The following is a 26974-nucleotide window of genomic DNA, read 5'->3' as shown; positions in this document are numbered from 1 at the left end:
GCCTTTTCCTCTCTAGCAGTGGCCATCACATGCCTACTGTGTGCGCAGCCACACGCTGGCCATGGAAGTAGGCTTGAGAATAGCCCATACCAGATCCTCCTCATCCCTTTCTCTGTGGAAACAGACCTTGCAGGAGTGACGCCCTGAGAGTCCCTCGGACCTCAGTGTCCCAGTCTGTCTGCCAAAAGTGCCCAGGGAGCTCAGAACTTAGTTTTGGTTCCAGCAGGCCCAGGTGTGGATTTCCAGCTCCAGGACGGCCATCCCCCTAGAAGCCAGGAAAATCTCTCCAGGCGGGTATTAGGAGGACGGCTGTGCTGCCCGGGGTCTCCGAGCAGATGTTTTATCTGCCACTGTGCCCCGTTTCCTTCCTCTCCCCAAGTAGACTGGTTGTGACCTTGTGGGGGTGGAGAGAGGAGGAGCCGCTGGGAGGGGCTCGAGGTGGAGTCTCCTAGACAAGATGCAGGCCTCCTTCAGCACCCGAGACCTGGCATCCCCACCCCCATTCCCACTCCTTCCCACCCTCACCACTCCTTCCAGCTAAAGGTCCCCAGCCCGTGGCTCAGGCCCTGCCCCTAGTTGGTGTCACAGATGAATGTGTAAAGAGGCTTTGTCCTAAGCAACCCATTTGGCAGACTCCAGGACTGAAGGGGGTAGGTGGCATGCAGAGGGGTGTGAATTGAGGCTCCTGCAAAGTGGCAGAGTGGGGGTTAAGGCTGGGTTGCTTGGCTCTGAGTTGATCTGAGCTAGCGCCGCCCAGTGTGCAGATGAAGGGGGGGCCAGAGGGGCCCTTGAGGGACCAGAATCTTCTCATAGACCTGCTCTCTGCCCCCGGCCCTGCCAGATCTGCTCCCACGGCTGCCAGGGAGCCTCTGCCACCACTGCTAACGCCTCCAATACCACCCAGCTTCTCAGAGCAGGCGGCCTTTGCTGTCGGCCATCCCCAGGAGGGCAGACTTGGGGCAGGGCCTTCGCCACTTTTGTGCTTTGATCAAGATGTGGTAAGCTCTCCTCCTGGGCCCCACACGTCCTTTATAAATGGAGGCTGGTACTAGTGGGACCAGCTCAGCCACCTCCCCAGGAGCCCGCGGAAAAGGTAGGATGTGAATGCAAGTGCTTCTACAAGTTGTTTTTGTGCCCTGATGGCTGGCAAAGGGATGGAGCAGTGGTTCTCAACCTTCCTAATGCCGCGACCCTTTAATACAGTTCCTCATGTTGTGGTGACCCCCAACCATAAAATTATTTTCGTTGCTACTTCATAACTGTAATTTTGCTACTGTTATGAATCGTGATGTAAATATCTGATATGCAGGATGTATTTTCATTGTTACAAATTGAACATAATTAAAGCATAGTGATTAATCACAAAAACAATATGTAATTATATATGTGTTTTCTGATGGTCTTAGGCAACCGCTGTGAAAGGGTCGTTCGACCCCCAAAGGGGTCGCGACCCAAAGGTTGAGAACCGCTGGGATGGAGGAACCTCTTCAACTAACTACTGTCTACTGAGTGTTTCCCTTTCTGTGTGCCTGGTACCTCACTCTCTGTCCATAGCTTGTTTGAGATGAAGTCCAGAGGGTGAAATGTCTTGTTCAAAGTCACACAGTTATCAAGAGTCTGAGTCAGGGTTTGGACCCAGGTCAGTCCAGCACCAGAACTCCCTTGGGGCCCTTTCCCTAGCTCATTTGTTGGGAACCCTAGGCCCTAGAAGAGATGGTGATTCCTCCCCCCTCCCCCACCAGCTAGTCATTGGAAGTTGGGCAGGTTCTTTGATGATCTGGTGGCTTGCCTTGTGCTTCCCCACCCTTTCTGAAGGCCTCAGAGGTTTTCAGAAACCCTGGGCTGCGTCACAATACCCCTCTCCACTGTAGGCTGACACAGAGATGAAGTTGGGGTGATTCTAAGCGGAGGGAAGAATCTGAGGATCATGGAGGGTCTCAGTGCCAGCATGAGGAGTTAGGACTTTTGTCCTATTGCAGTGGGGAGCCAGATGAGGTTTTCGAGCAGAAGTGTGATAGGATCACATCTGTGTATTGGGGAAGTAACTTTGGTATCGGTGTAAGCACTGATCAGAGCCAGGAGATGGGTGAGGAGGCTGGTGCGGGAGTCTGGACTGTGCTCAGTGGTGGCTGCACCAGGCAGGGGCTATGGGGGTGGAGAGAATGGTCAGTTTGAGAGGTTTAGGAGGTAGTGCTTATGGAGCCATTGAGCTAGATTATGAGGTCTAGAGTGTTGGGCTTAGAAGGCTAGACCAGCAGAGGGTTCTTGAAGCCCAGCCATGGGCCGCAGGGCCATCTCCACAGGGAGGTGCTCTGAGTGGGGCTTTGCCTCCATCACTCTGACACCTTGGAGCCACCATACTTCCTGCCAGGGCCCCTTCTTCCCATTCCCTCCCTCCCTGGATTTTGAGAGCTACGACTTCACCACCCACCTTCCATGTGCCCTGAGTCAGCAGATGACATGGTGAGTGGGGGAGTCCTAGGTTCCCCCAACCTGTTAACACCACTTGGTTTTTGGACTCGTCTGTGTTGTAGAAGAGGAGGCTAGTTCCTACCTAGGGCTGGGTTCTCCTGCCAGGTAAATATTTACAAACACTCACAGCCGCTCACTTGACAACACCAGCACTACTGAGGGTCCCTTGGGTGCCCCCCCCAACCCCATGCCCCAGGCTGCTGCAACCAGGATCCCCTTCTGGGCATGGAAGGAGGCAGCCATGGCTGGACCCCAGGGACCACCAAGCCCCACCCCAGGTGGGCAGAGAGGGTGTGGAGGTCGGAGGAGGGAAAGGCCCTGTGATGTAATGAGATGAGACCAGACTCCCAGGCCTAGGTTTGCCCTGCCCCTTGCCAACGGCTTGGTGGCTCAGGCTGGCTCTGAGGCCCATGTCGTTAGAGGACATGAATTTTCAGTTCTGCCCGACAATAGCTCCCAGGTCTGAAGGGAATCTCAGGGTAAATGCAAGCAGTTGCGACTGTGTCTGAGAAGACCAGTGAGCCTGGAAGAATGACACCCTCTGGTCACTGCCCAGCCAAAGAGCGGTACAAGGCCAGCCTCAGGGTAGAGGAGCTGCCGCCACCTGGAGATCTCCTTAGTGGTAGGTACTAAGTAAGAGCCCGGGGAAGAGTGGGTGGCCAAGCCCTTTCCATCACCTGCCATCACCCCAGGTGAGTGGGCTGGGGGGAGAAGGACCCAGCCTTGAGAAGACAGCAAGTTCTTGATGTGAGGCCAGAAGGGAGCCCACCCACAGAGTGCGCATGCCAAAGAACAGTGACTGGCCTAACCGGCTTGGTCCTACTTACAGGCTCTGGTGGCCCAGTGCGCCCCCTGCCTTCTACAGCCTGGGCCTGGGCTCTTCTGAGCAGAACTGGAGCTGGGTTTTTGTTGGTTCAGCACTACTGCAAAGGAGAGCATGGGTTGTGGGTACGGATGGTGCAGTGTTGGCAGGGGTGGGGTGGCAGTACAGTGCAAGGCAGTGGTTTGGGAGGCGGTTAGCTGGGGCTCGAGTCCTGGCTCCCTCACTCGCTGACTGTACCTGTCAATGGTAGGTAATTTCTTCAATGGAGTCTCTGTGTTCCCCACTTTATAATAAGTCCAGGGGGCTGTTGCGAGGATCCAGCAGTGCAGTGTATAGGCAAGGGCTTCCCCAGCCCTAGGAATTCAGGAAGTTTAGACAAGTTCTGTTCCCTCTCCTGGGGACTGTCACTCTTTGGTGAAAGCTCAGTACATCTGGGAGACCACCTTCAGACTGTGGCATTGACCCTTGTATAAGATTTTATGTGTTCAGGACTTTTTCCTGAATAGAAGATTGAGTTGGCTAAGTGTTCAATGAACTCTCTCAACTCCAGCCTTTGTATATTTGCTTCCCTCTGCTTAGGACACCCTTCTCTTTTGATCCTTCTGTCTCGGCCAAAAGCCTGCTGTGAGCCCCCACACCTGAACTGGGCACCTCCTCTGCCTCTTCATGCCTGATCACAGCCCAAATCAACTGCACAGCACTGTCCGCTTCCTCATGTATCTTCCCCAGGGGACTGAAAGCAGGCCCACATCTGGCTTATCCCAGTGCCTAACACTGAGCTAGATGAGAGTGCGGACCTCTAGGTGAATGCATGGGTGGGTGAATGGATGGATGGGTAGATGCGTAGGTAAGTGGGTAGGTGAATAAGTGGATGGGAGGTAGGTGGGGAGATGGATGGGTGGGTAGGTGGGTGGATGAATGGGTGAATGGGTAGGTGGATGAATGGATGGGTAGGTGGATGGGTGTGAGTGGGTAGATGGATGGGTGGGTGGGTAGATTGATGAGTGAGTGGGTGGATGGGTGGTGAGTGGGTAGGTGAAAGAGGGTATGGACAATGGATGGATGGATGGCTTTGGCCATTCTGGGCTGTACTCTGTGAAAACCCCAGCATTGCAGCAGATGCCACAAATGCCCATGTTCAATTATAGCTTAGAGCCTGTGAGCAACTGACAAGGCCCAGGGACTGGTGATAGAGAGGTTCCAGGATTTTCTCTAAAACTTTTGGAACCAAATAGCTGAGCTTTTAGGGGCTTGGCAGGGACTTCTTGGGGCTTGGCTTCCCAGCCCACTGAGTTAGTTTCGCCCATTAGGTAAAACGTCAATCAGCTCAGCATCCGACCCGAGTGCTTGTGGGATATCTGATGGGCCTGGCTGTGACTTGGTCTCTTCATCTGCATCTTAAGGAAGTAAATGTCCCAAGGAAGCAAGGTGGCCAACTGGTCAGGACCCTCTGCAGAGCAGTTTGCCTTGATGAATTCACTGTGGTCCATAGCTGAGCCTGTGCTTTGCAGATGAAGAACCTTGATTTGATCTTATGCCAGGAGCGGTTCATTCCTCAGAACTGATCTAGCTCAAGGAGGCTGCTGGTAAAACTGGATTTCTGGCTCAGGAATTCAGAGAGATGCTCTGGCTGGCTAGGGGCTCACTTTCTCTGCTCTCTAGGAGCACCCAGAGCCTCTGGGCACCCAGGATTCAGACAGCCACTGTACCATCAGTAGAGCATAAGCTCCTGTGGGGCCACAGTGCCTGGGCCCAGCCACCTCTGCCCAGTGCTTGGACCAGCCTGGCTGAGCAGCCTCCTTGGTCTGACAAGCAACCCCTTAGCCATCTCTTCAGTCCCAGCATGTCTCTAACTATGCCAGATACAGTATAAGGAACCTGACATGCCTGAGTGATCCTACCCTATTTTAAAGAAGGGGAAGTGGAGGTCCAGAGAGGTTAGAATATGCTCAACCTTGCGTAGCTTCTAAGTCAGCGGTTCTCAACCTGTGGGTCACAACCCCTTTGGGGGTCGAACAACCTTTTCACAGGGGTCGCCTAAGACCATCAGAAAACACATATATAATTACATATTGTTTTTGTGATTAATACTATGCTTTATGTTTAATTTGTAACAATGAAAATACATCCTGCATATCAGATGTTTACATTACGATTCACAACAGTAGCAAAATTACAGTTATGAAGTAGCAATGAAAATAATTTTATGGTTGGGGGTCACCACAACATGAGGAACTGTATTAAAGGGCCGCGGCATTAGGAAGGTTGAGAACCACTGTTCTAAGTGAAGGAGGAGGGATTTGAACCGAGGAACTTTACTCACTTTCTCTGCAATGACTTTGCACATCACTGACTTCATCTCTGGTGTGGCGATGTTACCATTTAGTACAAATACCATTTATTGGTGTTCAGCAGATCTCTGCTCCCTCATGAGTCAAGCAATTGCTGTTTGGCTCGTATCCCCTGGCTGCAGAGTGGCTGCTGGGTTTCTTATTGTTTCCCAAGAAGGGAAACCACAGCCATGCTTCCAAAGGTCAAGGGACAATGCAGAGGGTGCCTGTGGATGGTGCATGGCAGCCTGGAGCCACCTCCTCCCTCCCCTCGCCCCCTGCACCGCCCCCTGCCCCAACCCCTGCTAGGCCTCATAGGGCTGGCAGACCTGTAGATGTCATGCAACTGCACCTCTCTGTCACCTCCTTTTTCCTCTGAACATTAGCTGATGGGATCCCAGGGAGGACAGCACAGGTGGGGACAGCTGTGCCTCCTGGTGCTTGCTCTAGGGTAGTACAGAGCCACAGTGCACAGTGGTCAGCAGCCTGGGGCTAGCAGAGCAGTGGCTGGGCCCCACCCCAGCTTCTCATGATGCTGGGTGCCAGCATTACCTCTGGCGCTGGTAGGTCTTTGGGCCAGGGCGTGGGCCCGGGGAGACCCCATTTTGTGTCACCTATAGGACCCTTGGCAGGTAGGTGTCAGGGCTAGTCTGGGGGCTCTGGGCCTTGTCTTCTCTGTCTTCCTCAGGTCAGGGCCTGGGGCTAGGAGCTTTGAGATGGAGTGGAAGGACTCTGTACCCCTTCAATCTGGGCACTATACCAGGTGTACTCACAGCCATCTGCTCTCTCTACACCCCAGGAGCAAAGATAAGCAAAACACTGTGACCACACAGCAGAGGCAGAGCACCTGGGCCCCCGGGCTCAGGAAGTATTGACTCCAGAGCTGTTAGAACCCCTGGAAGATATGGAAGCAACTATCAGTCATGCCCCAGGGCCTGAGCATATGGTTCTCAGGAAAACTGGCTGGATGACTGACATCAGGTGTGACTGCTAAGGTTCTGGCCTGTCGCCTTCCAGGCATCCAGCTTCTGGATATACTGTGCTGCCCCAGGAGCCTGTACACGCCTCTAGCCCAGGGCCTGCCCCACAGTGTATGTGGCCAAGATCATTGTGTCACTTGTGATCCAAGACAGGTGGGAGGACACACCCAGGCCTTCTCCCTCACCCGCCTCTTGTTCCCTGCAGAATTCATTCTCTTGCTTCTGGAGAAGATGCAGACACAAGAGATTCTGAGGATGCTGCGGCTGTCCGAGCTGGGCGACTTGGGCCAGTTCTTCCACAGTCTTTCGGCCACCACCCTCATGAGCATGGGCGCCCTGGCCGCCATCCTCGCCTACTGGTTCACTCACCGGCCCAAGGCCTTGCAACCACCGTGCAACCTCCTGATGCAGTCAGAGGAAGTGGAGGTGAGCAGGGTTCCAGCAGTCAGCTGTGGAAAATAGTGGGCAGAGGACAGGCATCTCAAAGGTAGAAGCCAAAATTGTGGCTTATGGGACCTGAGATGGCTCAGAGAATCCTGATTTCCCCTGGTAGCCAGCCAGCAACCCCCACTGGCCTTGGGCAGGGCCTCCTACTAGATGCTCCCCTGCCTCTCCCAGACTTTCAGCCTTGGGCAGAGCCTTGACCTCGGCTTCGACTTTGCCTCGGCTTCTTGAATAGGGGCCTTGGCTCATGGGTGCCTCAGTAGGAGACCTAGGCAAGTTCTCAGGTGGCTGGCAGGCCAGTTCCCTTCCAGACTCTCCCTGTGCCCAGCCCTGGTCTGCTGCTATGACCCAGAGCTGAGCCCACCCCAGCACCCCGCCCTCCCGGGTCACACAAGGTAAAGAAGGTGCAGTGGCCCACCCTGGACAGGGGTGTTCTAAGCTCAGTCCAGAAGGACCAGTGATACTAATTTTCTATTAAGTTTATGGGATTTATTTTGCCTTTAAAAATTTGCCTTTTTTGTCTGAACTTTAACTCTATACATTTTGAATAGATAAGATATTCACACAGTTCAAGAGGAACAAAGAGACACAAACTGAAAAGCTTCCCCCGTCTTCCCCTAGCCTCCCAGTTCTCCTCTCCTGAGAACCATGTTAACAATTGTCCGTGAGAGAATGTGTAGGTATCCACTCCCTTTTTAATGATATCATGCTGCATCCACTGGCTTTTTTCTCTTGATGGTACATCTTGGTGAGCATAAACATTGCAGAGTTCTGCCAGGTGGGGGGGTGGGGGGGGGGAAGAGATAGGGCCGGGACCTCTGGGCACTTTCTAGCAGAAAGAATGATGTGTGCAAAGGTACAGGTGTGTAATAATGCAGGTGTGGGCTGTGGGAAGTGGTGATTCTTATGGGATGGCTGGGCAGCGGAGAGAGGCTGTGGATGGGCTAGCCGAGTGATGACAAGAATGGCCTTTGGTGACCTTGGGTTTGAAGGCTGACTGTACCTCTCACTAGCCATATCGTCTTGGCAGTGTGTTAACTCTCTGGGCCCCAGTTTCCTCCACAGTAATAAAAGAGAACTGCTTCCTGAGGCTGTGGTAGGATTTGCTGAGATGATACAGAGAAAGCACTAAAACGAGTTGTTTTGGGTAAGTTTAGAATGACAACTCACCTGGACAGGCCAACAAAGCCAAAGTCACATGAACTGGGCAGGGACCTGGGAGGGGGGGCATCATGGACTTATTTTGGGTCTTCAGTAGTAGGGACAGTTTGTGCCGTGGAAGGGTAACTGTGGCAAAGGCAGGTGTGAGGAGGCAAGTGGGGTGTCTGGGCTGGAGGTGACAGTGATCTGGATAGGGTCTGGATGGGGAGTGGCCCTGGCTCAGTGTGGGGGGCCCACATGGGCACAGTGTGTGGAAGGCCACCCTTCCTGGAAGACCGAGCCCTCCCTTGCCTCTCACCCAGGAGCACAGAAAGCCAGAGTGGGTGCAGTGGAGTAGGCAGAGGAGAAAGTAGGAAATGAGGTGATGCGGGCCCAGATCATATAGGGCCCGGTAGCATTTACTGTGTGCTACAGAGTGAGAAACATAATTTGGATCGTGTCACTCACCCCACCTTAGAATCCTCCCCCTGGTTCTACATTGCCCTCAACCCAAAGGCCAGACTCCTTGCCTTGATCTGCAGTCTCTCTGGCCTCCATTTATCACTTGGAGCTCCACGAGTTGCCCACTGTTTCCCAAATGCACTTGTGTCTCCTGCCCCCTGCATTTGCATTTTCACTTACTCTTGGTCTGGCAAGACTACCATTTCCTGCTCCTCATTCTGCCTCCTTCAAAACCCAGCTCAGCAGCCGTTCCCTGACACACACACCTGAACCTCTTCTGTCCCTGGCATGCTCTCTTGCTCTGTCCTTTTTGTCACCCTGATTGCTGTCCAGGTCTGATGGCTTTTGTCCCCAGCTTCCCTCATCGGTGGGCCTGGTGCTCAGGAAGCAGACACCGACCAAGCAGAACTTTCCATTACCAAACGGTTGAGAACTGCCTGTGCTTTTGAGTTTGGCTGTTTTATGGCTCTCACAGACATTTTTCCTGACCTGATGTATCAAGAGATGGCGGGCCATGGGTCAGCCCAGTGGAGCCCAAATCGTGCTCAGAGAAGAGATGGAGCTGTGGTACTGAAGAGTTCCGGGTTTGGGGAGTCTGCGGAGGGGTGGCAGGGTGGCAGGGGAGGAGGCACAAGAGGCCAGCTCCTCTCCCAGGACCTCACGGCTCTGTGCCCTCCACAGCCTCCTAGCCTCTCTGTTCCTGGGGAAGTACCTTCAGCTAGTCCTCAGAAAATTCACTGTTATGTGCATGACAGATGGCGTTCAAATGATTCTTAACCCAGGGGAATAGCAGCAGCAGATGATGGATGGGCTGAGGGGGGTACCTTGGCAGGTTTGATCATGAAGTCAGGGATTGTCTAACTCTAGCCAACACTCTCTGCTCCATTTATGAATGGAACATAGGTGGTATGAGCAGCCAATGAAATTCTGGACATTTGTATATGCTGACCTGGTGTGTGGGTTCTGTGTGTGTGTGTGTGTGTGTGTGTGTGTGTGTGTGTGTGAGAGAGAGAGAGAGAGAGAGAGGGGGAGAGAGAGAGAGAGAGAGAGAGGGAGGTGTACTGGGCCTGTGTGCATGAGCCTGTGTTTGTGTGTGGGTGCATACAGGTCAGGTGTGTACAAGCCATGTGTACGTGAACTTGTATATAGGTTGTGTGTATACAGTCCAAGTGTGTATGAGTGCACACAGCATGTCCCAGCCCCAACTGGGTGTGTATCCAAGCTGTGTACAGACTGGTGCGTGCAGGTGCCCTCTCCTCAAGCCTCTGCCTGCCTCAGCCAGCTTCTCTGGCCTGTGCTTGGCTTGTAGGGCAGTGGTGGGGCCCGGCGATCCGTGATTGGGGATGGCCCTCAGCTGCTCACCCACTACTACGATGATGCCAGGACCATGTACCAGGTGTTCCGTCGTGGGCTTAGCATCTCAGGTGAGAGGGACCATTGGGGTGTGGAGGAGCTGCGGCAGGTGGGGGTGAGCCAGCATGGTGCCAGGGGTATGGCAGATGAACGGTGCTGAGGTTCAGAGAAGAGAAGCCACTCTTGGCCCTCTGCCCATCCAATCAGAGAAGTAGCTGCATTATGTGGCCAAAGGGTTGACCTCAGCTTTGTTCCAGCCCCGGGACTAACTGACCTTAGGCGGTCGCTTAGCCCATACTCTGTATCTTCCATTGGCAGCCCCTGGGGAGGCTTGAACCGCCAGGCCACTGGCTGGGCATGATTCTGAACCCAGGCCTCTGAGATGTCTGGATGACCCAGGGTATGAGCCGAAGGGAGGTGGTTGCAGAGAGGCAAACTGCCACCTCTGCCCAGTGGCCCCAGGTCTCCATGTTCTCTGGGGCTGCGTCACACAGGTCATGGTGGGAACCAGCCCTGTGCCAGCCCCCATTCCTGGACCGCCCTGATCCCCAGGGTGATGCCATGCTTGTGTACTTTAGGCCTTCTGGGGGTTCAGCAGGTCAGATAGGCAGCTGGGGGGGGAGTTCATTTGGCCCATGGACCACCCCACACTATGGGGTGTCCATTTGGGTGTTTGCTGGCACCTCCCCCTACCCTCCTCCTTTGCACAAGGCCTGTTTCTCTCTCTGCAGGGAATGGACCGTGTCTTGGCTTCAGGAAGCCCAAGCAGCCTTATCAGTGGCTGTCCTACCAGGAGGTGAGTGATAGAGGACAGGCTCCACTCTGTCTGCCCGCGCAGGCCTGGCACTTGAGGGGCTTGCAGGCACCCTGCTGGGTCTCAGAAGGTCATATTTTCCTTGCCTGGCCTGTCTGCCAAACTCCTGGCAGCAGCTCACATGGCTGCCAGTCACCTGCGTGGGGAGTTGGGGAGGTCTCTCAACCTGTAGGAGTCCTCCCTGGGGGTCTCCCTCCCCTGCTGAAGACTCCTTGCTTTCTCATCTCTTCCCCACATCCGTGTGCAGGTGGCCAACAGGGCTGAATTTCTAGGGTCCGGACTTCTCCAGCACAATTGTAAAGCATGTACAGATCAGTTTATTGGTGTTTTTGCACAAAATAGACCAGAGGTGAGTATTGACCTTGACTGGTTTTAAAAGTATCGATGGAGTAGGGGGTTGGGCCCTGCTCCCACTGTTTGTAGGGCCACACCCTCCTGCTCCCATGGCTTTGTCCCTAATCAGGGATGGACATCCCAGCCAAGCTCCATCCGCACCCCACCCAGTCCAACACACAGCTGCTCCCTGAGCCAGGGGAAAGGAAGAACCTGGGGAAGAAGCCCATGCCAGCCCTGGAAATTGGCATGGGGTTGTTTGGGTCCCAGAATTCCCTAGAGCAAGCATGGTCTAGAACAGGGGTCCTCAGACTTTTTAAACAGGGGCCAGTTCACTGTCCCTCAGACCGTTGGAGGGCCGGACTATAGTTTAAAAAAAAACTATGAACAAATTCCTATGCACACAGCGGCGGCAAAAACACCCGGCCGGCCGGATGGATAAATGTTTTCGGCGGGCCGCATGTGGCCCGCAGGCCGTAGTTTGAGGACCCCTGGTCTAGAAGGCTGTGCATGAGCAGGCACAACCCATTGGCCTCTCGGATTCCTTGCCACATGCAGAGGGCCCAGAAAAGAGCCCTCTCATCTCAGGATCTAGAGCAAGGACCCTGGTTGCCAGGGTTTCAGGGCAGTACAGCCCTCCTATCTGCTCTGTGTTCTCCCACCCCCGACCCACCTGTCTCCACAGTGGATCATCGCAGAGCTTGCCTGCTACACGTATTCTATGGTGGTGGTCCCGCTCTATGATACCCTGGGCCCTGGGGCTATCCGCTACATCATCAACACAGGTGAGCCCACCACTGCCCCTCCCTGCCGCTGGCATCCAGCCCCTGGCCACAGCCTCTCAGGTTATGCCAGTCGTCTAACACTAATCAGAAGCGTTTTGCTTCTACTCTCAGAGAGCACCAGGGGCTTCCACCTTGGCCCCTGAGTGGCTTCCTGAGTCCAGCTGCCCCCAGTTAGACTTCACCACCAGGCTCCTTCCACAGGGCCTAGCTGCCAAGAAGGAGCCTCTGCACCAGCCCCCACATGGGCTGCCCTCCTCTGTGGGTCACTGCAGCTGCGGGCAGACGCTGGTGGTGGTAAATATCTCAAGCTGACCCGGCATGATAGGGGCTGAGCCAGCAGCAAAGGGCTGCTTGGAAACCGCTCCAGGAGGTGCCGTGGCCTTCTGCCCTTGGCTCCATCCAGCCTCCATGCACATAAGACAGAGGGCCTGTCTTGCCTATTTATTTACACACCAGCTGTGGCACCCATAGCCCCTGATTCTGGTGCCCGGCATGTGCTGCGGCCCACAGTCACAGCCTGACTCTCTTGGATGCTCCCTGCAGCTGACATCAGCACCGTGATAGTGGACAAACCTCAGAAGGCCCAGCTCCTGCTGGAGCATGTGGAGAGGAAGACGATTCCAGGACTCAAGATGATCATCCTCATGGACCCGTTTGAGGAAGCTCTGAAAGACAGAGGGCAGGGGTGCGGAGTGGTCATTAAGTCCATGCAGGCTGTGGAGGTGAGGGCTGCTTCTGTCTGAGCTGTTGGCTGGGCCCGTGTAGGCCTCCTCCCTCCCCTCAGGCCCTGTGCAGTAGCAGCTGAGCCCAATTCTGCTCTATGGGATCTAGGCCCCTGGGTCCTTCATTTGGCCACCAAGCCAGAGTTGCCAATTACCTGCCCCTCGGGTAGATGCCATGGGCTATTAAGCCACGTGAGGGTTGAGACAGAGCAGGCTGCTCGGGGCTGGTGGTGGTTGGTGGGGTCAGTGCCCACAGGCATCCTCTGGGCTCAGTGGCTGGCACAGTTAATGACACAGGCACACCAGGGGAGTGGTGGTGTCAGCCTCCCCATTTCCAGCTAGCCACAGCCATCGTCTGCCTGAGCCTGAAGATTGTAGGCCTGAGGTCTAGGTGTCATGGAGAGGTTCTTGAAATGTGTCCCAGACCCCTAGCAACCAGCAGAATTGGTTTTTCTGGCTTGGCCTCCCCAAAGATATCAGGCTGGTGGCAGCTGGTGCCTGCTGGAGTAACACAGGAAATCCTGGCCTCCAGGGCCTCAGGCCCTGCGCAGTAGCAGCTGACCCAATTCTGCCCTATGGGATCTAGGCCCCTGGGCCCTCCAGTTCCCCTCCTTTCTCCCTGCTCCTAACTGTACCTATGTCTGTATACTTGCACCCTCCATGGCTTAGGGGCCATACCTGTGCTGGCAACCCCTATCCACCCCTCTAGGCCTGACTAATCTGGAAGCCCAGGCCACCCAACCACTCTGTCCTGAGCATGTGTCCAGATGTACCATGGGCACCTCCAGCTGTCTGCCCCACTGTGCATGTGCACAGCGCCTGGCCTCTCCCTGGGCCTCAGGCCCCATCTGTAATGTGGGGAGGTAGCCTAAGCCTGGATGTGTATCTGAGGAGAGGCCACTGAGGTGGTGAAATGGGCCTCGTCTAGGCAGAGAATCCTGAACTCCAGGGCTTGGTACAGGAGCAAGGCATACTGTGTAGTTTGTTTATTTATTTTATTATCAATGACAACTTCTGAGCACTTAAAATCAGTATTTTCCTCCTCTAGGAGTGCGGCCAACAGAATCTTCACGTTCCTGTGGTGAGCTCACCTGCCAGCAGGTCTTGGTTGAGCAGGATGGTGTGTGGGGCCTGTGCCCAGGGCTCAGTAGACAGGCCAGATCAGCAACCCCGCGGTAATAAGGAACGCCTTCGAGCAACTCAGGAAGTGCCACTCGGAGTGCCCAGGACTTCTGTGGGCGAGGGTCCCCAGAGACCTGGAACAGGAATCCGACGTTTGGGAGGAGGAAGAAAGGGCAGCCAGTCCTGGCCACCCTTAGTTCTACAGGAACTTTTCCCTTGTGACGTCTTCCTTTTCCCTTTGAATGTAGTGAACCCCCCAGAGGATGGGATGGACAGAAGCAGCAATAGAACCAGTAGTGGACTCTGGGGCCGAGTGGCCAAGTGGCCTCTGCTGTCTTTGTTCATCTTTTCTTTGTGTCATCCCCAGTGATGTTGCCTAGGGTCAAATCACCAGTGAGACTTGCTGCTCCCTGGAGGGGCTGTTCAGGGGTTTTCAGCTTTCTGACAAGGCCTCCTGCCTCCAGCCCTCCTCCAACAAAGGCCTCCCCACTCCCTTCAGCACCCATGAGCTTTCTCACCCACAGGCCTAAGCAGGCCACAGCCCCGTTTCCCAGGACCCTTCACCAGTAGCCCCTGGTGTGTGCCCACCTCAAAGCCATCGTGCCCCAGCCGTAGGGAGCTGCTCTAAGAACAGCCCCCCGGCCTCTCGTGCCTCTGCCTGTTTGGGCTAGTTCCTCACCCTCCCTTCATCTGGAAAGATCTTGCTTGTTTTTCAATCTCTACTTATGTCACCTTCTCTGGAAAGCCATCCTCTGTGTAAGCAGTTGTAGTGGACTCTTCCCAGTGAGCCCAGGACTCCGTGCCCGGTGCCAGGGCAAGGGCCTGATGCAGAGCAGTCTTGGTGGCACCGTGGGCAGCTTAGTTCCCTGGACTACACGTTCCATTCTCAAGCCTAACCGCAGCCACTGGGGAGAAAGTAGGAAGGAAGGAGGGAGCTGGGTCTCATCCACTCGAAAGGTCAGATCTTTAGCTGAGGCTTCGATGTGGCCACTGCAGCCCCATTCCATCTAGATTTCACCCCAGACTCAAGGCAGCAGGACCGGGCGTGTGGTTGTGGGACAGGTGGATGGCCATGCCCCAGCTTCTTTTCCCCTTTCCTGGGGACTTGCCTGCCTGCAGGACACGGGCACACAGATGTGCCGACACACAGTACACAGAGGGGCTGGCTGGGGGAGGGGCCCAGGGCTCTTAGTCCCTGGCTGGCCACATCGGTCTCTTTAACACACATCTCTTCTCACCTCTGCAGCCCCCAAATCCCAGTGACCTCTCCATTGTGTGTTTCACAAGCGGCACAACAGGTAAGCGGAAGCACCCAGGTCACCAGCCAGGGCCACCGGCACCCTTCCCTGGCAGCCTGGTCAGGTGACGGCAGAAGTCTCTGGTGCCCTCGGGCGGTGCCTTGTGCGGTGCCTGGCTCCAGATGTTGGGTCCCTCCTGCTACTCCCAGTGCTTTCTCACACATGGGCCCAGCACAGCGCAGCACAGGATGGCTGGATGCAGATGGGCAGGTGTGGACTGGGAGGCTCAGGGTGGGGCTTGCCACTTCCTGGAGCTGGAGCCAGAGGAGGCTGGGCTGCTGGGTCACATCATTCCTCTATGAGAAGCAGCTCTTACCCTGCGCTTCCTGGTCTTTGTGTCAGGGACTGCGGAAGGAGTGTGGGGGGTGGTGTCCGAGAGCCACTTCCCGGGGGGCTATAAGTCAGTCATGTAACCCTCTGCCACCATTGTTCCTGGTTTCTCATCTGTGCTGAGGATGGTTAAAGGTGCCAAGTAGGAGATGGGAAGGTGTATAAAAGGGAGTGCAGGTGCTCTGCAGGCTGGAGCTGGTGCCACGGTCACGGCGGTCAGGAAGAGGACAAGGGAAGCGAATGCACTGCGTGCCTGGTGCTGACAGAGGACACAAGTGTCAGCATCAGAATCAGCGGGAACAGACAGCGACGGCTTCCTGGGGAGGCACATGCGCACAGGCGCAGCCTTTCACAGTCTGCAGTGCCCCGGTCACCCGCTCACTGCGCCACTGGCGCCTCAGCACGGCCTGTGAGATGAGCAGGTATGGGACTGTCCCAGCAGACACACCAGCAAATGGAAGCATTGGACCTGTGCCCTGCTCTGCCAACTCCCAGCCCAGTGCTCTTCCCATCACTGCCTCCATCTCATCTGATGACGTGAGAAGTTACTTGCAATGCCCTAAATGGGCAAGAAGTTTCTCGCCATCTTTCTCCACCCTGAAGACTGGCCCACCTTGTTGATAGCTCTTGGTGGGCAGTGAACTGGGCCCCCCCCCCCATGCCTTCTGCAGATACAGAGCTAAGGCACCCTGCCCATATGGATAATTTTGATCAACATAACTTTATGGAATCGAGATGGATTTTTAAAATATATTTTTTATTGATTTCGGAGAGAGAGGGAGAAACATCGATGTGAGAAACATCATTTGATTGCCTCCTGTATGCTCCCGGACTGGGGATGGAACCTGCAGCCTGGGCATGTGTCCTGACAGGGAATGGAATCAGCGACCTTTTGGTGCATGGGACAACGCTCAACCAAGTGAGCCACATGGGCCAGGGCTCGAGATGGATTTTTGCCATTAACTCAAGTGGGTCTGAGAATTCCCACACACTGCTAAGCCCTGTTAGAGAAAAAGTACACAGCACTCGCTCACCGGGAGCTGGCATCCAGAGCCAACGCAGGATTCAGAAATGCCCTTCAGGCTTATGTTGCTTTGTGTCATGAGTTTCACAACATGACATTTTGGTGACATGTCCCTCTGCCCTGCCTGGGTTAGGGAGCAGGTCTGCTGTGGCCTTTAGCTTTCGGCTCTTACCATTCAAGACTGCCCTCAGGCTCTTAACAGGTCACTCTGCCACAGATGCTGCCCCGTATCTGGAAAAGAACTTATGGTGCATAAATGTGCTGTTGCCCATCTGGAGATGACAGGCCTCACATCCAGTGGTTTCCCGGACGATGGGATCAATCGAAAGCTGAGCCGTCCTGCCCAGGCTTTGTGTCTGCACTGTGGTGGGGATTTGCAATGGGGTGGGGGGTGGGGGGGTATACAGAACTGGAAAACAGGTGGTGATTAGTGCCACACCTCCCACTCCAGTGGCGTGTCTGGTGCCAGGACAGAGCTGGGCAGTGAGCAGGCCTCTTGCCTGATGTCACCCTGCCTGGCTGCACGCTTGGATTTTCTTGATGTTGCTCTAAGCCTGTGCTGTGCCTCTGGTCATCATCTCCCTGTCAAGCACATGAGCCACACATGTCCTTGGCATCACAGCCCGGGTGTGGCTTCCCTTCCACACCCAGTGTCCCAGCGCCCAGCTTCATCAAGAGCTACGTTGTTCTCTCAGTGGGAGAGATGGAAAATGTGATCAGAACCTGACATGTGGCTCGTGGTTTTGGTGGTGGAATCATTCTGGAAAGATTTTCTTCTCGGCCATGATGGGACTTAATTCAGAATTACAAGTGTTCCAAACTATGAATCAGTCCCCTTGCCTGCGACCTCTCCCTTCCTGGCTGGGCTGTCTGCTGGCCTGGTGAGGAAGGCGTATCCTGCCCTTCCTCTCTTCCTGTTCCTCCTCCTCCTCTCTGGCTAGTGAAGGCTCCTACCTTCTCGTACCACGTGCAGGTGGGGAGGGTGAATAAATGAGAAGGGGAAGCCAGGAGATGGTTTGAGAAAGACGTTTAAAACTTGCTCTTTGTATCATGGGTGATTGCTGATTCAGTGTAATGCTCTTCATTTCTACTCACTAGCCCCTGATTACAGCTTTCTGGTGAGGGTTGCAAAATACCATATTGGTTCACTTGATATTTTGGGGGGGGGGGGGAGAACGGGGATTCTGCACAGGGCCTGGCCACTCTCTCTTGGAGTTTTACAGCTATTGCATCTGCTGGCTCAGTGGAAACTTCTAGTTTAACATCTTTTGTGCATGGACCAAGTCCTTAAAGCACATAGAAGTCCTCTGAGGTGGGTATCACTGTCCCTGTTTTCCAGGTAAGGAAAGTGAGGAGGGACAGCTTGTTGGCAGTGAGAGGCCAGGCCGGGATTTGAGCTCAGTCTGACCTGCCAGCAGCACACCAGTGTTGTGTCCTCCCTAACATGACATGGTGGCCAAGTCAGCCCCCCTCCCCAGCCTGCTGGGCCTGGGTCCCTGCCGGGGTTCAAGTCCCAGCATCAAGAAGGGTTCAGGAATCTGGAAAAGGGGCTGCACGTAGATGACATAGGAATCCAGACACTAATAAAGAGTCCGGAGACGAGATATAATTTTGAAAGGCATTGGGGGTCAGAGGACCTTCAGCTAAAGGAACTGAAGACTGCCTCCTTGTCTAGGACACTTGCTTTTATTAACACAATTTGTCCTAAGGCAAGGTGGAGATAATACACTTCAAAGGGTAAGGTTTCAAAGGGTACAGAAGCATTGTCAGGATGGGGAATAGCCTACGGCTCTACAGGTGTTTGGCCAGTAGGAGGCAATGACATGTAGATTAAGATGCCCTTTAACTGTCTGGCAGCCACAATCAGTTTCCTATTCAGGTTTTGGGAAATGCCTTTAGCCATTTCCAGATGGTGACTACATGTGTGACTCAACCCTGTTGAGTCCCCAAGTCTCATCAACCTTTTGATGAAACTCTTAAAAATTATGACGTGCTGGAATTGGTCTACAGCAGGTCCCCACCAGGCCTCAGGTCCTCTGAGTCAGCCCTGGCTTCCTCACAAGCAGTAGTGACAGGTCATGCCACGAGAAAGCATGGCCATCCATGTCTCATCCTGCCCAGGAGCAGGCAAGAGGGCTGCTTCAGCCCTCTGGCCTCCAGCTTGGTCCGCACCTGAGCCTTTCAAGTACCGATGCAGCAAGGAAGTCTCCCGCCAGCAGAGTTGCTGCAGGTTTCTGGAGACTAGATCTGCTCCCACCCAGAGAGGAGCGTAGGGTGCTGGGAGTGTGTGAGGAGACCGGGAGCCAGGAGCCTGTGCTCCCTGAGGGAGGCAGGAGGGTGAGGCTCAGGTCACAAGTGGCCAGTCCCTTGAGGCACCCCACCTGTGACGCTGTGTCACTTGCCTTCTGGGCCTAAGCTGCTGGGAGCCTCCAGGTGGGCTTCAGGTACAGGATAAAGGTCCCTGAAGCAGCATACATCTGCCTACGCCTCCCACCATGAAGGCATTGTGGACGAAAGCCAGAGGCGTGGGTGGACAGCGCTGGGTGTCTGGGACTGCGGACTTGAGTGCTGTTCTCCAAAAGTGCCCCTTGAGCTTCCGAATAATTTGCCTTCTTGCTTTCTCTTTTCAGGGAACCCAAAAGGTGCAATGCTGACCCATGGGAACGTGGTGGCTGATTTCTCAGGCTTTCTGAAAGTGACAGAGGTGAATAAAGTAGACTTACTAATGCAGGTGTCTCGAGGAAATCCTCAAACTTTAGAGGTTTGGGGGGTTTGTTTTCTCCCCCCTCCCCCCACCCCCTCTACCTAATATAATCTGGGCTGCCTTTCACAGGCAGGAGTTTCTATTCTCTTTAGAGCAACCGCACTTTTACAGATGTTTTTAACCCCCAGCACTTAAATGATCCACACCTGATACATAATCAATTGATTTCTAAGAGTGCTAAGATCCCAAAAGGAAAAACACATAAATCTGTTTTTGCATTTTGAACTTCAAAAACTGTTCTACCTCTAGTTATGTACGTACCTTTATTTACAAAGTAATCCTATACAATAAAAGGCTAACATGCAAATTGTCCCCTTGACCGGGAGTTCAACCAGGGGGTGGGGCTGGTCAGCCAACCTCCCAAGTCTCTCCCCCCCCCCCCGCCCCTTGCTGGCCCCACCCCTCGATTGCCCCATCAGGGCGCCTGGCTGGACCCCACCCGTGCACAAATTCGTGCACCAGGTCTCTAGTCTTTAATAAGTTGTTGTTCAAGTAGGCCAGGGTTTCATTCAGTCATTTTGTGTTTAAGGACTACTAGGGTCTGAGAAACAATATTGACTGCTAGTTTATAAGACTGTACTTAAAAAGGTAAAATTTAAAAGCTTGATATCTTGGCCTGATTGGCTACGAAAGAAGGACCTTTTTCCCACAAGTGGTGAGTATCCGAATGTCCTACAGTTTCCTTCAGGAGCAAGGAATGCACCTTTTCATATAAGTGAGGCCTTTTTCACCACCGTGGAGAAAAATCACCACCCACACCGTAGCAGATGACAGTATGGAGAGTATTTCCCCAAACAGTTAGATATTTATTGGATAGAGCCCTGGTCAGGAGCCAATAGCCATGAGCCAGGGTCCCAGGTCTTGTCCAGGTGTCTGCAGAAGGACAGAGAGGGGGGAAGTCCAGCAAACGAAAGCTGGAGGCAGGCTCATCCCTGATCTCAGACCTGCTCGCCCATCCCTGTCCCTGAGGTCAGTCCATCTGTGAGCCGTGGGCTCAGGGGACACAGCAGGGCTCCCTCTCAGCCTTCCCCTTGAAGGCCCTGTTTCCAGGCCGTGGCTTGTGAGGCCTGACTCAACCATCTGTTTGGGGCTTGGCCTTGCCCGCTCCAGGGCGTGTACCCCAGCCATAGTTGGTGTCCATCTGCAGTGATGGCGAACCTTTTGAGCTCGGCGTGTCAGCATTTTGGAAAACCCTAACTTAACTCTGGTGCCGTGTCACATATAGAAATTTTTTGATCTTTGCAACCATAGTAAGACAAAGATTTATATTTTTGATATTTATTTTATATATTTAAATGCCATTTAACAAGAAAAATCAACCAAAAAAATGAGCTCGCGTGTCACCTCTGACACACGTGTCATAGGTTCGCCATCACTGATCTAGGGTTTTCTGGGCCCCTTTCTCTGGAAGGACTAGGAAGTGCTGACAAGCCGAGACCTCTGAATGGCTGCCCAGGTGGCCCAGGGAGGCGGGTGACATGGGGCCCAGGGCAGATCCTGCAGCTGTGGGGAGGGGGAAGAGGCTGTCCGGCGCCGACTGACTGGAGTGAGAGGTACAGGCCCTTCCCAAAAGGAGACTTCCCTGCGGAGCTTGGCTCTGCTGGTTTATATGTGCTTCATTTGACTCCTTGCTTCTGCAGATAACCTAGACGCATTGGCGCTGTGACCTAACACTCCGCTTCCTATGCTGCCCTGTCCCTGTCTCTCTCTCTTTCTCCTCTCTCTCTCTCTCTCTTTCTCTTCTTCACCTTTTCTCTCTCTCGCTCGCTCACTCCTTCTCTCTCCTTCGCTCACTCTCTCTCGCTCACTCTCTCTGGCTCACTCCTTCTCTCTTCCTCTCTTTTCTTCGCCTTTTCTCTCTCCCTCCCTCTCCTCTCTCATTTCCCCTCTCTCATCTCACCTCTTTCTCTGTGCCCCCCCCCCCGCCCTCCCCCTCCAGGACCATTTTCTCTTTATTGTTTTATGACTCTCTTGTTGTCTTCCTGTCAGTGTTTCTTTCCTTTCTGTCTCCCATGCCCATCACCTGCAGAAAGTGATCTTTCCGAGACAGGACGATGTGCTCATCTCCTTCCTGCCTCTGGCTCACATGTTTGAGAGAGTGATCCAGGTAAGACTCCCACCTGACTGACCGGGCCTTGCCTGGGCTCCTTCTGTTTTCTTACAGAGTCAGTGGGCTCCCACTTGTGCGGATGTGCACATTTCCTATTTGCCTTTAGCACACATGTTTGAGCGAATGGTGCAGGTAAGGCCCTGGCTTTAGGGAGGCACAATCTGTACCCAGAACCCAGAACCCTGAACCCTAGCAGGGTGTCACTTGTCACAGGAAGTAGACCTAACCAGCCCTATTCTCAGAAGTTACCACAGGGGTCACAGAGGTCAGAGGATCTTGGCCACCTCACCTGTCCCTCCTGGGAGCATTGCTCCAGGGAAGACCCCAGGTCTGCCCTATCTTACCTGTGGACATACTGGGGCTGAGAGAGGCCCCAGCCAATGGCATTGCTCAGGGAGCAGCGCAGCTCTGTGCAGAAGTGCTCTATCACTCCAGCTCTCTGCAGTATGGTTCTGTTTATGGCCAAAACACCTATATTCTATAATAGTGATGGCGAACCTTTTGAGCTCGGCATGTCAGCATTTTGAAAAACCCTAACTTAACTCTGGTGCCGTGTCACATATAGAAATATTTTGATATTTGCAACCATAGTAAAACAAAGACTTTTATTTTTGATATTTATTTTATATATTTAAATGCCATTTAACAAAGAAAAATGAACCAAAAAAATGAGTTCACGTGTCACCTGGCACGCGTGTCATAGGTTCGCCATCACTGTTCTATAACTTCCATTACTTAGGAACCCCTAAAAAAGAAAAGGCAGTAAAGGTGGGCAATCAAACTGTCATGACCCCTCAGGCTGTACATGAGACTGGCGATGTGATTCGCCCTGAGACAGGCCTTGTGGGGGTAGAGGTATTGGCAGGGTGGGGCTTCACAAAGAATTCTCCCACTTGTGTCACTCCAGGGACCATCGTGTGAATAAATTGTCTTCTAAGCCTCTCCCATCTTGCCTTGGGGGAGATATGGCATATCAGAGCATGTTTTTCAACTTTCCAGACCTAGATTAGAATGCCAGCAGTACTGCGAACTAGTTTGTGACTGGGCAGGTCCCTTCACCTCTCTCAGCTTTGCATTTCTCGCCTATAAAATGGCAATATAAAATCCTGTCTCCCTTATAGGTTTGCTGTGAGCATTAAAGAAAGGAGCATAGCCCTAGCTGGTTTGGTTCAGTGGGTAGAGCATCAGCCTGTGAACTGAAGGGTCTGGGTTCAATTCCAAGGGCACATGCCTGGGTTATGGACTCGATTCCCAGTAGCGGGGTGTGCTGGGGGCAGCCGATCAATGATTCTCTATCATCATTGATGCTTCTGTTTCTCCCTCTCCCTTCCTCTCTGAAATCAATAAAAATATTTTTTTAAAAGGAGCATATATTAGGCCCCTGGCACACTGCTAGTCCCACTAGCAACCAGCAGGCTCCCCCTTGGCCTCCCTGCCAACATCAGCAGCACGTCCAGTTCTCACGGACACTGATCACCCTCCCAGAGTTGCTAAGGTGTCCCAGGGAAACTGCTGGCTCTCTGAGACCTGAGCAGACCCAGCCACAGGGTGGAGTGCAGCTCAGAGACCCGAGTCCCCTGGGAAGCTCCGCCCAGGGTTTGGGAGTGAGCAGGAGGGGCAGGCACAGTGGGATCAGCTGCTCTGATATCTCCCAAAGGCTCCACCCCATCTCCTGCTGCTTCTCCCCGTGCCTGAGTGGGACCATGTGGGAAGGAGGAGAGGTGAGGGAGGGAGGGTGTCACCTCAGATGCTATTCAGTGTCTCATGGCAGCAGCCAGAGCTGGGGTAGGGGTCATGGGCGCCCTCCATGTAGGGCAGAACTGTGGAAGGCTCTGTAGTGCAGCCAGGAGTGCCCGCCCTGAGGGACTCCTCCCTTCCTGTTCTCCCCTTCCAGTCTGTTGTCTACTGCCACGGAGGGCGCGTCGGCTTCTTCCAGGGAGACATCCGTCTCCTCTCAGATGACATGAAGGCTCTACGCCCCACCATCTTCCCTGTGGTCCCACGACTGCTGAACCGGATGTACGACAAGGTGAGCCCACAGCGAGTCTCTGGCCAGGCTGAGGGGTAGATAGATGCCTGGGTGGATGGGGTCTGAAGCCCCAGGCAGGCTTTCCAAACTTCCACCCGCAGGTCCTGGAAATGGCCTGTTCTCTTGTATTCCCTGACTCTCACCTGTTTCCTTCCTATCTTCGGGAATTACTAGCCCCGAAATATGCTCACACCTCGGTAGCATTGACCTTGGGCTGGCTATCATACATTCAGTTACCCCCTTAGGGGTCCAATGGAGTGTGGCTTCTCTGTTGGCTAGTCTGGACCTTCTTCCTGGGGGAGGGGGGTGTCTAGAGGTGGGACAGGCCCAGCAGCTGTTTCCAACTTGTGCTCTTTAGATCTTCAGCCAGGCAAACACACCACTGAAGCGCTGGCTCCTGGAGTTTGCAGCAAAGCGTAAACAGGCTGAAGTCCGGAGCGGAATCATCAGGAATGATAGTATCTGGGATGAGCTCTTCTTTAATAAGATTCAGGTAAGAGAATGAACAAGTGATTCTAGACATGCAAGGGTCTAATGGGTGACTTAACAGAAGAATTAGAGAAGTTCATCCCAGTGGCATATAGTAATCTTATAAAATAATAACTCAACAGGTCATGAAATCAAAGCTTAAGCTACTGTTGAAATCTTAAAGGACTCGTTTTTCTTATTTGGAGATGTGTTATATTGGTCCAAAGGCAAACAGCTGGAAGGACTCCTAGAAAGTAGGTCCTTTGACTTCCATAGGCAACGGGGAGCTCTGCTTGGTGGTCAGGTCCACCAAAGAGCTCCTGGGGTCTGAAGGTTCACTTGGTCCTTTTTGTAGCTCTGGCCATGGTGGCTTTCCAGCAGCATTAGGTTCTTGGATAGCCAAGAATCTTCCTTTAAAAAAAATAATTTTTATTTAATTTCAGAGAGGAAGGGAGAAACAGATAGAAACATCAGTAATAAGAGAGAATCATTGATTGGCTGCCTCTTGCACGCCCCACACTGGGGATTGAGCCTGCAACCTGGGCATGTGCCCTGACCAGGAATTAAACTGTGACCTCCTGGTTCAAAGGTTGACACACAATCACTGAGCCATTCGGGCTGGGCCCAAGAATCTTCCTTTGCTTTTCCTCTGTCCTGTCCCTTCAGCTTCTCCCAAACCAGCTGATCATGAATTGCTCATCTCTGGATCCCCACTAAAGTTTCCAAGTCCTGCATTATCCAAGGAATGTGTAGTTAATTAGTATCATTACTCAGTTTTTCTTACTATATTTTTAGCTATGGAAATTAATATTTAAACTCGCTTGGCTCAACTCACATAAACAACATATTTAAAGACTTCTTTGTCCACTGCATAGTAAATAGAGCAGAGTACGGTATTGATTTGTAAATGAAAAAAGGCTAGGCCATTAACGTGGAAGTGGGAAGGAATTGTCCTAAGTAATTGTTTTTGGATGGTTGCAAATGATGGGAGAGTGAGGGAATAGCTGTGTATTTTAAGGAAAGTAGAACCAAAATTATAGAATGCCACATAGATAATGGCACTTATCTCAAAAGACATAAAAGAGTTGGCCATATTGCACAGCTGACTGGGTTGTTCATTTTGAAGAACAGACTTCCTCAGCTCAGAGGCCTTCTCTCTGATCCTTATCCTGGGTGCAAGTGGGGTCCAATTATTGAATGTTGACCTTGGCTGAGGCCAAGATGAGTGGCCTTAGACGCCACTTCCAGAAGCACAGACTTTGGCAGACTCTTCTCTCCCACAGGCCAGCCTTGGTGGGTGTGTGCGAATGATTGTGACTGGAGCAGCCCCCGCGTCACCAACAGTCCTGGGATTCCTTCGGGCAGCTTTGGGGTGCCAGGTATTACCTTCATGTGGCCTTCCCGGGGGCCAAGCAGATGTGTGTGAGGACAGGGAAAGGCCCTGGGGGGCAAGATTTTTGTGGAATAGAAGCTCCATTCCTCTGAGGATGAAAACATCCCAGTGCCACTGAAAGCCAGTATGACTTTTGACATATGGAAAGCCCAGGTGCATCCAGTCTGGGAAAGGGGGCTGATAAACTATGTGGAGCATCAATGGGCTGGGGAATCTGCAGCACACCTGTAGCAGCATCTCTGCATTCTTCAGCCTGTAAAATATCGCCCAATCCAGAAAGGGAGCACAGGGGAGGGGATGCTGAAAGTCCATTTGTGTTTTGTCATTTGATTCAATAGGTTTTGTCATCGCTAAAAATTCCATTCCTTCATTGACCCATTTGGTTAAAGTGTATTAAGTTTTTACATATGCAGGGTATAGTGACATGGCTGTCACTATTTCATCGATGTGCATGCTTCACTTTTTATACTTTCAAAGCCGCTGGCCTCTTCTATCCCATCATGGCCTGACCACTTCTAAGAGCAGACTCTCCCATGTGGTTTATTCCTGCAAACACACGAGGCTCTGGAGGGGAATACCTTACAGAGACAAAGTAAACCGTACAGTAGATTTTAAAGCACTTGTCTTTAATACATATTATCCAAATAAAAAATAGAGTCAGTAGTTGAAAATAGGTCAGAAATCTTTACCCCAAACCACTTCAGCTTCACCTGGGTTTACCTGCCTCTAGAGCACCTCCTCCCACCATGCCCAGCACGGAGCAGCAGGTGTCAGGGTGGGAGCTTAGTTGGCTGAGGCAGGCAACCAGCCAGCTGCAAGAGGCTGTGTGCCTACAATGTGATTTCTATGTTTTGCTTGAAGGTTTATGAAGGTTATGGCCAAACTGAGTGCACAGCTGGATGTACCTTCACCACACCTGGGGACTGGACCTCAGGTAGGATGGACAGGAGATGTGGGGGTGCATCACCAGGCACTGCTGAATTAAAACAGCTACAAAATTTTCTCATGGAAAGTAAATTTACAAGGGAACATCAGAAAAAAAGCAGAAATAGAAAAAATATACTAATGGTGGTAATTCTAGGTCAGGGGTGGGCAAACTTTTGACTCGAGGGCCACGATGGGTTCTTAAACTGGACCGGAGGGCCGGAACAAAAGCATGGATGGAGTGTTTGTGTGAACTAATATAAAGTCAAAGTAAACATCATTACATAAAAGGGTACGGTCTTTTTTTTCAATAGTTTTATTCATTTCAAACGGGCCGGATTCGGCCCGCGGGCCATAGTTTGCCCACGGCTGGTCTAGGTTGTACCATTATGGGTCTGTTGTTCTCTTTGTTAACATATTTTTGTGTTTCTTACTTTGCATTTTTCCATTTTTTTATAGATATTTTTAAAAAATAAAGAAGTGCTAGATTCCAAAATATAACTCAGGAAAAAATGATTATGTCAGTATATTAGATTTCATAGATTCTGAATACCACACAGCCTTGCTATAGTTGTTTTATTTTTTATTTTTAAATATTTTTTTACTGATTTCAGAGAGGGAGAGACAGAAACATCAATGATAAGAGAGAATCATTAATTGGTTGCCTCCTGCATGCCCCCTATTGGGGATTGACCAGGAATTGAACTGTGACTTCCTCGTTCATAGGTTCAACCACTGAACCACACCAGCCAGGCACTTGTAGTGGTTTTATTTTATTTTTTAATTTATTTTTAGTGATTTTAGAGAGGAAGGGAGAGAAGGAGAGAGATAGGAACATCAGTGATGAGAGAGAA

At 52.6% G+C, this 26974-nt stretch overlaps 1 protein-coding gene across 2 annotated transcripts in view; it reads left to right on the top strand.

The window, feature by feature from the left end:
- Positions 1–26974, top strand: part of ACSL6 (acyl-CoA synthetase long chain family member 6) — a 56762-nt gene that overhangs the window by 10983 nt on the left and 18805 nt on the right. The window contains exons 2-15 of one of the 2 annotated variants that reach the window (XM_081092264.1): positions 6811–7031; positions 9961–10075; positions 10736–10800; positions 11066–11167; positions 11837–11936; positions 12480–12658; positions 13707–13739; positions 15027–15078; positions 19063–19136; positions 21226–21303; positions 23201–23335; positions 23694–23828; positions 25087–25182; positions 26058–26130. In XM_081092264.1, the coding sequence (XP_080948390.1) occupies positions 6811–7031; positions 9961–10075; positions 10736–10800; positions 11066–11167; positions 11837–11936; positions 12480–12658; positions 13707–13739; positions 15027–15078; positions 19063–19136; positions 21226–21303; positions 23201–23335; positions 23694–23828; positions 25087–25182; positions 26058–26130 (1458 nt within the window). The remainder of the gene's footprint in view (positions 1–6810; positions 7032–9960; positions 10076–10735; positions 10801–11065; positions 11168–11836; positions 11937–12479; positions 12659–13706; positions 13740–15026; positions 15079–19062; positions 19137–21225; positions 21304–23200; positions 23336–23693; positions 23829–25086; positions 25183–26057; positions 26131–26974) is intronic. The other variant, XM_081092265.1, reaches the window with a different exon arrangement.

This window comes from Myotis nattereri (genome assembly GCF_964212035.1).
Source record: "Myotis nattereri genome assembly, chromosome: 5".
Lineage (NCBI taxonomy): Eukaryota > Metazoa > Chordata > Mammalia > Chiroptera > Vespertilionidae > Myotis > Myotis nattereri.
Note: the sequence above shows the minus strand (reverse complement) of the source record. Positions and strands in the feature narration are given on the sequence as shown.